This window comes from Micropterus dolomieu, linkage group LG03 (assembly GCF_021292245.1).
Source record: "Micropterus dolomieu isolate WLL.071019.BEF.003 ecotype Adirondacks linkage group LG03, ASM2129224v1, whole genome shotgun sequence".
In the NCBI taxonomy this organism is placed as follows: Eukaryota; Metazoa; Chordata; class Actinopteri; order Centrarchiformes; family Centrarchidae; genus Micropterus; species Micropterus dolomieu.
Genome location: NC_060152.1, coordinates 17,542,664 through 17,553,274, shown reverse-complemented (window position 1 = coordinate 17,553,274; position 10,611 = coordinate 17,542,664). Strand labels below are relative to the sequence as shown.

The following is a 10,611-nucleotide window of genomic DNA, read 5'->3' as shown; positions in this document are numbered from 1 at the left end:
GATTCGACAACGATGCGGGCACAATTGTCTCCGGCACGTGTCGACACCATATTGGCTGCCGTGAAAGGGGTGAAGTTAGGCCACGCCATCACTATTAACACTTTCAACGAGTGTTGGGTCTCCTGGCGGCTGCGTCCAGCGTAATACCATCTGCACCTCTCTCCCCGCCTGAAGCGCCTGCTTCATAGTTTAAGCTAATGATGAGTGTGTACAGGTGTGCTTTATACTCCTCCGGTTATTCCGTCACACCTTACCGTTCTAGCAACAAGCCAATAGGATTGGAGTGATTTCATTCACGTTCAGACCTGCTACGCCTAGAGGCGTTCCCATAGTGTCGTAACCGACGCAGTGTCTCGTTCCCCTTCTCGGGGAACCAGGGTTACATACGTAACCCGAGACGGTCTCTCTTGCAAAAGAGATTTTAATCTCAATCTCACCTGGTTAAATAAAGGTTAAATAATAAAAAATTATATAAATTAATGTTTAAGCAGCTTATTACTGTTGTAGCTGGTGGAGGTGGAGCTAGTTTTAACTACTTTATATACAGTTAGATAGTTTTGTCCTGTGGTGCCTACCCAACCTAGGGGTTGGACCACATACACTTATCTGTGGAGTTGTTTTTCCGACAGTGTGTGTTCATGTGCTTTTAAGTCGGAATCTGGAATTAACATGGATGCTACTACAAAGATGTGTTGGATTAGCATTATCAGAGTGTATAAACAACACGCAGACATCTAGGTCACTCTACATGGACAGCAAATTAACCATTATACCCATATTACAAATTACATGTTTGCAAAATATGTATAATGCAATATGTGATTTGGCACGAATCAAAGTTCTGTATACTTCTTTATGTCCCAAGTGCTAAGCTATGTGTCATCCTCCATTTGTCCAAATGTCTCTTCTTTTATTATTTCTTAATAAACTAGTTGACTACTACTACTAAAGTAACTTCTTTTTCTTCGTACATCAACGTAGTGAAGAAATGTGCTCCGTTTGGGCTATTGTAGAAACATGGCGGTGCAACATGGTGACATCCACGTAAGGGGACCCGCGGTGTATGTAGAAAGAAATGGCTCATTCTAAGGTAATAAAAACATAACGGTTCATTATGTCAGGTCTTTATATACCACTGAAAACATAGGAAAAAAGTATCTTCGATGGAAGACCTAACAATTCATACACATCTGTTGGTGTATTCCATTTCACACCCGAATTGACGGCGTTCCAGTTAGTCGGGAAACCTCGCTCAGCCAGCCGTTCTTTACAACTAGCCCTGTTAACCATTGTTACGCTGGTTGATAAAAAAAAAACACACTGTGCGGTATTTACTCATACTAAACACTGTAGCAACACATCCACAGACAGCAGTTGGACAGCACTTTGTGTACAAAAAATTATATGAGAGACAGAAGTGCTAATAAACAGTATAAACTACAACTTTCACCAACTGTTGATACTCGGAGCAGCCATCTGGGATCACAAAGTCGGGGTAGAGCGCTTCTCCCGACCTTCCAAGTCAGAAATCCAACTTAAGGGGGCGTTCCCTTTGAAATTTCTGACTTTGAACTCTGAAATTCTGACTTCCCATGTCAAATGGAAAGCACCGTGTAATGTGACAAAGGGCCACAACTAGATGCAGCTTTTTTGTAACAGGTCACAAGCCCAAAAGGTTTGGAACCACTGATTTAGTCTTCAACAATGTCTAGAATTTATAAAAGTTTTGTGTAAAATAACACTTCAGCAAAACAAAGCGGAGTAAACAATTTAATATTTCCCTCTTGACGGTATTAAGTAGACTAAAATGGAAATACCCACGTAAAGTACAAGTACCTCAAAATACTTGACTACTTGAGTAAATTACATGTTATATTCAACAACTAGTTAAGCATTTTTGAAACAAGACCTTGAATCATTGTTATAAATGCAAAAAATAATCTTGAAAATATCTGAGGAGGCTGGGGGATATCACTCATTAGGTAATCGACATAACTGCACAATGTGTCTGTATCTTGGCAACCGCTGTCACTAAGCAACAGTGGTAAACATGGAGGCGAGACAACCGACCAGCCCCATGAGTCAAAGTTCCCATATGAAACCAAGCTCAGGTCCTCAAAAGAAGTCTTAATGAATAACACTGCCATCAGCAGCGCACATGATGCTCATACCAACTTCTGTGTGGACCTCTAAGTTTCCATAACAAATGTTAACAACACAACATATGATGCAGGCATGGTCTAATTTAATCCTCTCCGGTATTTCTGATACCACTGTGACAAGCTGGGTAAGCAGGCAGTGGACCAAGTCAAGTGTGTGTGTGTATGCTAAAACACAGAGAGGTATACTGACCCCATCTGCTCTAAAGACTTAAATCTGGTTAGTTTCAAAGGCAATAAACAAACTAAAAAGAGGTGAAGTTCATCAATTTGTTTAATGTGGTAAGGTTTCCTCTCCAGGGGAAATGAAGTGACACATTTACTACCAGGACACACCTCCTTTGACCCTGTCTGCTTGCTAGATGTCATTTATCTGAATACATGTGCTGTGTGGCTGCTAAGGACAATAGACAACAAAAGCCGGAACAAGGATGCACATAAAGTGCAAAACATATCACAAAAGTAATTTATTGCAAAGAGAAAATGCCAAATAGATTTTTATGTTAATTGCATGCATTAACATAATGAGAATATCTAATGAGCAGAATATTCGTTTCCAGACAGAGACAAGTTAAATGTGTTTTTAAAGCTTTTGTTCATGTTGACTGTCTCCACTTCCCCTGAATGAAACTGAAAGTGAGTCCAAAATAAAACTATCTCACCATGAAATTTAATTCATGTTAACACAACATGCCAGTTTCAAAACTTCAAAAAGGCCTCATCTGAGAGAATCATGCAAGAAGGAAAACCAAAATCGTTATGGTAAAAATGTCTGAGAGTGGATTTTTACATAGGTTGCTCGCAGAATGAGAAGCCACATCTGAGATTAATGAGGCACAGGCTTCACAAAGAGGGAGGACGCCATCTTTTCTCAATTCCGGATCAAGATGTAAACAATGTCCCACCCTCTACACAAACAGGGAACAGTCCTCGAGAGAGTACAATCGCTTTATCATCAACTCAGAACACTTTCTCCTAATAGCGCACATGAATAAAGCATTGGAGAGAAAAGTTGGGCTGATGGTGTGTAATTTAGACCAAATCTGAGAACATCTTCCTGAATGGAAATGTTGATTATTGGCACGTAGGGAGCGAAATGGAAAGACAAAGGAAACATTCCTGAGGGCAGCCATTAGACAAGGCTGCCTAGTCATTCAGTAAAGGCTTGTTTTAGAACACATGATGACGCTTGGGAGAAAATGTGACCAACCTCCAAAACGTCAACAACATAGGAGACTGTCATGTCTACTCAACACCTTTTTGTGTCTTTGACATCTATGGATCATAATGGGCTAACAAACAAACAGACAGCATTAGAGGCTAACTGCAAAGGGCTTAACAAAACACATGTTGACCACACTGGGTTGGCTCCGGCAGTCACCAGGGACAGCAGTAGAGTGCAATCAAATTTAAAGGAACAGTTCGATATTTTGGAAAATATGCCCTTTTACTTTCTAGCAGAGTTACATGACAAGACTGACACCACTCTCATATATGTTTTGTAACCAGTGTTGGGGAGTAACGTGTGACAGCTTTGTTTGGGGGTGAAGGGGAGTGGTAGTGAAAGCAGTGTTTCTCATAATTAGCCTATAATTTGGATAATTATCAAAACTGACCGCCACGTATTGATTTTCAAATTTCTTTACAAGGTGTATTTAAAATCATATTTAAATGAGGGGCTGTATTGCGGAGCACATATTCGTGCAGCACCTCCTCGCTCGCTCCCTCTTTCTCTCTCTCTCTCTTGTTTTACATTTAGACTGTGGCTGGCTAGCGGTTTTCCCCTGTTTTCAGTCTTTATGCTAAGCTAAGGTCACAAGCTACCGGCTGTAGCTTCATATTTTTACAGATATAAGAGTGGTATCGATCTTCTCATCTTATTGTCTGACAAAAAGTGAGTTAGCGTATTTACTATTTTTTTTCAACAGTAGCATTTTCAGTAACTTCTATTACCTCTTAGGTTGTGAGAAAATAGTTTTGGAGGACCTAACCATTCAGCTATCTCTGAAAAAATATGTGTCCAACATAATTGAAAGATGAGGGAGCACAGAACATGTAGCACCCTTCTGGTGGATGTCTTTCTAAGTGTAGCTTCTCTCCACACAATTCAGATTACACTATCCAAATAAGCACGATAAGTCAGTCAAGTGGAGATAAACACAATTGAGCTCGTCTAACCATTAGTGATACGGAAGAGATTAAAGTGGGAATTACAAGCTTGGTCACAAACATTATCAGATAAAGACATACTTCCACTGGTCATGCTGAAATTCTGGACTGCCAAGCTACTGCATGGAGTGTAAGAAAGTTACATTTTGATCCTTAAAAATAGGATAAATCAGACTTCAGTCCGCTTTTCTAAAAAAGTTTGTTGTGGTTAGGTTTTCTCTGTGTATTTAGACTTAAATATAAGAGGGTGGGGTTACATAAAGAAGGTTACAAAAAGACTGAATGACCCTGTACTCAATTGTTGGACATGCTGTGGCATGACAGATGTAATATGAACCCATTATGTGTGAGTCGAAGGGTATTTTCTTGTCATGATACTCATCCCCTGTGCAGACAGCAGCCTCAGGTATTTCTCTGCCTCTCCACCCTCCCCTCCATTGTGTCTAAACCCCAAAGGAGAGCCGACTGGCGCGTGAAAACAAAACTACTTTCCCAGTTTCCCATTTCAAATATGCCCTTTGTGCCAACTTAACAGGCAGATGAAAGAAAAAACTTAGGAAATGTAACCTGTCGCCCTGAAATCACAATCCATGTTTCATATGCCCACCACTGAGATTACTTTTCATTTCTCAGGGAAATAGGAGAGGTGGGTATGGGTCACGAGTGTTGCCATAATGCTCAGTGGTGCAAAGAACGAAGCTTAGCCATCAAAGAAAATCCCTTATATTTCTTCAAATTCTTTAGGTGACTTAAGTCTACATGTTTTCATGGTGCTGTGTGGTCTCTGCAAAACCAGATTAAAATTCAGACACAATTTGGAACATTGTCAGCTCAAAGTTCAACCCGAAGGAGACTTTATTTCTGTATTTCATCAGACTGAAGTCACATTTAGTATTTTGAGATATTGAGGAAATCTAGTGGGGCAAACAGTTTCACTGAAATCCAAACAATGTTACATCATGTCTTTCCATTGTTAAATCCAATATTTCAAAATCTATAGCCTAAGCAATAAACAAGAGTTCACTTTATTTCAGATATGTCTACATAAAAATATCTATTACTGTTATTTTTTGTCTGAGGCTGTGTCTGAGCATCCCATGAGAGAGAAAAGGTTCCCATGGTCTTAGGCCTTCAGGCATATTTGGCATGCTAATACCCACTAAATCTGACGCATTTCCAACACACAGAAACAGGTGTCCTCAAAACAAGGCAAAGTCTTAGCAATCAGGGTATCCCTTTCTGCGGCACCACAAGCAACCAAGAGGAAAATTATATGGTTTGAGAAAACCATGGCAGCCTAAACACAGAGACCTAAAACACACACATACAGAGCACTAGCACTGAAATGTTAACAAGTAATTATATGCTTGGACTACACTATAGAAAAGAAATGTGACATAATAAAACCAAACTGAATCAAAACTGTTCAAGGCCATGGTCACTCAGAATGTAGTACCTTAGAAATCACAAATAAATAAAATTGCTTTCATTTTGAAAATAGGTTTGGCAGAATAAAAATAGACCGTGGATAAACCCAGCTAGAGTGAAAGTGAATCCATCATGTCTAAGTCCAAGAAAGGAATTTCTGTGCTACTGATACAACATCTAAATCAGATATAAAAACTTCCCCTGAATGGCAATGTGAAATGTGTCTCACTCAACAACATGGCAACAGGTAGCATCAGATCCAAATTCTTCTCACTTAACTGAGAAAATACTCCAGCAGTAGTCACTCTGTATCTACACTTACTGTCATTCCTCTGACCTCTCACCCACGACAGCTTTTTGTTCTCCTCATGCATCCTGTTCCACATATGTTTCTTTGAGCGTGATTTGTTTAATTGCCTGGAATGCCACCATTGTGTGGCAATTTCTGTTCTCATAATTGCCTTAAATACAGGTTAATGTGTGGACCTGAGCTACTGCTGATGCTGCTCATTACCATTTAATGCTTACTGGTGGTTACGTGGAACAGCAGAGAAAGTGTTACACTTTAACAAGCCTGGATGTGGGCCATGAGAAAGCCTGTGACTATGGTATGTTTACTTCAGAAGCCTTAATTTTTACACTGTGGACTTTAACTGCAGAGAGTTGTTCATTCAAAATCATCCTAAATAACCTATTTTGAGGGATAAATCAAATGGTAATAATAAAAAAAAAAGAATCCTGGATTTGTTTTGCAAAATGAGCATCCTTTTAGGTTTATTTGTGCTTGTGGGTAATCAGGTCAGCTGTTTAATCATGTGTGACGTCAACAGCAGAGGAGAGCAAATGAACCAAGCACAAAATTGTGAAAACGGACCGATCTTAACAGTCATGACATTTCAAAGACTTCACAAGTGTACAGCCATCATTAGCCTACATGCTATGTGAGTCCATTATTCTGAAAGCATGTCCGATCACAAGCCAGCACAAACTGCAGCTTATTCTTTTTTTTGCTGACCTTCAATATGCAGAGTGTGAAACATTAGAGGATGCTCAGTTTTCCTTTTGTCCCAGTCTTTTCTCACTTTCAACCATAAAAAGACCAGGCCAGTAACACAGTGTCATGTCACACCACTGTAAATGCTATATAAGTGAAATCAGTTCTGAATGGAGATTTATGGCGATACCCAGAGGATCGACATAAATCTGCCCCCCCCCCCCATTATGCATAATATAAGGGTATTATATTATATGTATATGTAGTATTATGCTGCGGTGATTTGCATTGCAAAGTTCACATGAATTGCATAACATAATATCATGTTGCAAGCAGGTGGGTGACAGACATCATGTCCTCAGCAGCAGCAGCAGCAGCAGTGAAGTTATCCTGATTGGCTACTACATTTATTTACGGTCATTTATGTAAAAAAAATGTTTTGAATTCAAGATAAACGTTTGTCAGGCAAGTTAAATCCTCATTACTGTGGATCAGGATCATGTGATCATCTGATGATCTGACTTCAGTTCAGACTAGTGTTGCAGGAGCTCATTGCACAGATAGTCATATGCTAAGCTTGAATGTTATTGTTAGTGTGTTACAACCATGGTGGTATAAAGTTATTACACTGAGAGTGCAGTCTGCACTTTTCTGCTCTTATAGATATTTCCAAAAACACCCAGAGCCCCCATATGTGTAGTACGAAGACTTTTGTACTCTATTGCACCCAGACTAACTACAGTAAGGCAAAATATGCCACAACAACAAGCTAACTGCATTGTATGGCTCGTTATAATATAGCATGCCTATCATTTGCAAATATAGTTGGCAGTATTTCAGCTTTGTTTACCTGTTCTCTCCTTTTGTATTTGATGGTGGTGGGTGTAGAACTGTTTGGTTGTCCTCCATATCCACGACACATTTTGTATTCAGTTCAATTTCTGCAGAGAGACATTTGTTGGGAAAGTAAAGCAGAATGCGGGGGTGTGAAAAGTAAAATTCTAGCTACTTTGACCGTCTTCAAACTGTACTCAAGTCTGACTTCATGCTCCTAACTCAAGCTGAGATCAGCAATGGCGAAGAAATCAAAACTTTATGATAACGTAGCATGACAGAAATGCGAGTTTGCAAATAGAAACCATTGTTATAACACTTACCCCTGCGGTTCATGGGCCGAACTCTCACTGCAACTTTTACCTTTGTATCCGACATTTTCGTCCACTTTTCACTCCCACCCTGTCTATGTGCCGAGCTATCCGTGTAATAGTCTGTGAACCCCGACAAGAAGCCCGGATTTCTGCCAAAAATAAAGGGCAGCGGCTTTAGTTAAAACAACCCCAAAAGAGTCCAGACCTCGAGGAGAAGAGATTGGAATATGTTCATTTCCCCCCTTATATCCATCCGGGCTCTCTTTTTGTACAAATCCAGCACTCTGCTCCAGTCCCAGACAGCATCCCCACCGCCATCTTCCACTGGGAGCACGACTGCTTTCCTCTGGCAGACTGGAGACGGCTGTGCCACAGAGGGGGAAAGGATTTACGCACCGCTTATGGGGGCGGGGGACCAGTGGACGAGAAATGTGAGGCCGTGTGACAAGCTGATTGACAAGAACCCAAGATAAGCATTATTTTAAGACAGTTTGGAAGGAAGAATAAACAGCAGAAATAAAAAGTAATTTTAAAAAGTCATAAAACATAGATTCTCACTCTCTCTGACACACTCACACACCAAGTGAATTGCTTTTTTTTTTATTATTATTTATAGTCAATATTAGATCGCCCTTATTATTAATAATAATAAATTAAACACTGTACTATGTATTAGTAAGTGAAACTATTTTATTTTTTTAAAAGCTGGGACAATAACACGACAAAAACATAAGATTGTATGACTGATGGTCTCTCTAAAAACATTGCCTCATACAACAAAATTTAACTTATATTTATAAATAGTAATCTCATAATATTCATCATAATAATATGATAATCTACATTTCACATCTAGGCCTGTTCAAACATGAGCTATATCATTGTTCTAGCTACAGATTTAGCAGAATAAATCTTCACTGTATGGTTTCCACTGTCCAGAATGACCACCATGTTGTTCAGTGACACCAGTCCAACTGGACGGATAAGGTGGTCTCCGACAAGAGGAGTCAGGGCTGGGCCATTCTGGAGCTTCCCCAAACTCCAAATCATTCCCTGATTGGAGTCAATCACAATCACATCTCCATCTCTGTCAAAGGCCACACCTGACATGTTCAGCCTCACTGTGGACTGCAGGGTCAGGCTAAAACTGTCTGTCTGACAAAGTAGGTGGAAGTCTTTTGTTAGCACTCTCAGTCTTGTGTGTTGGTGCCTCCCTGGTGGATATGAGTCACCAGGTAGATGCTCCATCACTGCAGTGTTCCCAGTCACATGACAGCAGGCCACCGCTTTTGGATGCTGGAGGCCTGAAAAGGCTGTTTGATGCTCCAGAATGAGACCGTGAGTATAGTCCACTTTGACCTGGGACAGCGTGCCGGCCTGGACGTCTGAGACCAGGATGTGGCCACAGCTGTCTGTATCCACACCCCAGGGCATCTGGAAGGATTCTTTCACCGTCACTACATGGTTCCCCCTGGATGTAAAAACCTTTACAGCTTTATCCCCTGCATCAGTCACCACCACGTAACCACAGAGAGTCACCGCCACATCCAATGGGTAACAGATCTCTCCACTGGCTAGTCCTCTTCGCCCAAAACTGTGCAGCTTCTTGCCCTGTGGACTGAACACCACAACCCTCTTCTCTCCATCGTGCACCACCACTATTGTCCCTGAACACCCCAAAACGGCTATCCCAGTGGGGTTGACGAGAGTCCCCCACCCGCCAAAGGTTTTGTCAAGGTGCAAAGCTGTAGATGTCAGACCTGCAGCCAAGCCAAGGCCTCCCTTTGCCCTGTGAGTAGGAGTAGATGATGTGGGACTCCAAGACAACAGCAGCTCCTGCAGGTCACTAAGAACCTGGCAGTGGGATGTGCTGTCAACACTGCACAGCTGTCGACAGAACGGGCACTCCAGCTTCCTCAGGAGAGGGTGGGACAGAGCGGTGATGCATTCCAGACAGAGTACATGGCCACAGGAAAGGTTCTGTGGTCTGTGCTGCCTCTGCTGAGTGCTGAACTTCTCGAAGCAGACTTTACACTCCAATAAATTGATCTGAATCTCTCTCAGAATCCCCTCTGGAGTCAGGGAACCAGGATTCTTGTCCATAATTGAAATATCCTGATGTTCTTTATGCCTACTGAGACTGTTCGCTCAACTGGTGCAGGCTGCAGGAGGTTCAGGAAACCAAAAAAAGAAAGACTTGTAATTTAAGTGAGATGGAGAGAATGAAGGAGGGCAATGAAAGCAGAGCACTGCAACATTTTTGTCAACACACTCATGTCCTGTGCTTTAGGCCGAAAGGGTCACGTGACATTTTGCACAACAGTGAAGCTCTCTGCTGCCCTCCTTTGGAAATCAACTTACAATCAATTTACAAATACACCACGCAGGTTTGTTATAGACCTTTGTTTTGAACACAAACAGCAGAATAGCAGAGAAATAAAGCAATTCATTATTTAATATGTAGTATTAAAACAGAAAAGGTATTTGGCTGGATTCAAAACCAGGATCTGCAACAAACTGTTACAGTCTACCTTAATACTCACTGCAGGGTGACAGCTGCTGACAACTCAAGGATTTTTCTTTCAGCAGACACAATTTCTAGATATACCTCTGCTACTACTGTTCATGTTTAGGACAATACGTCAGTTTTTACTGTTCACCCAGCCGTACCTTGAAAAACATCTTGTTATAGGTTGACATGAGACAGCTATTT

The 10,611-nt window shown here is 41.0% G+C and overlaps 2 protein-coding genes across 13 annotated transcripts in view; both read right to left on the bottom strand.

Moving 5' to 3' along the window:
* kif13a (kinesin family member 13A) overlaps positions 1-8,227 on the bottom strand; it is a 41,073-nt gene extending 32,846 nt beyond the window's left edge. For all 12 annotated transcript variants that reach the window (XM_046044611.1, XM_046044613.1, XM_046044619.1 and 9 more), the window contains exons 1-2: positions 7,908-8,227; positions 7,601-7,691 (exon numbers count right to left, since the gene is read on the bottom strand). In XM_046044611.1, the coding sequence (XP_045900567.1) occupies positions 7,601-7,691; positions 7,908-7,962 (146 nt within the window). In that variant the 5' untranslated portion in view covers positions 7,963-8,227. The remainder of the gene's footprint in view (positions 1-7,600; positions 7,692-7,907) is intronic.
* A 515-nt stretch (positions 8,228-8,742) lies between these two features.
* On the bottom strand, positions 8,743-10,011 carry LOC123968840 (E3 ubiquitin-protein ligase NHLRC1-like). Its single transcript, XM_046045825.1, has one exon. It carries the CDS (start codon positions 9,999-10,001, stop codon positions 8,772-8,774), a length of 1,230 nt encoding a protein of 409 aa, XP_045901781.1. The 5' UTR covers positions 10,002-10,011; the 3' UTR covers positions 8,743-8,771.
* Positions 10,012-10,611: the final 600 nt, after the last annotated feature.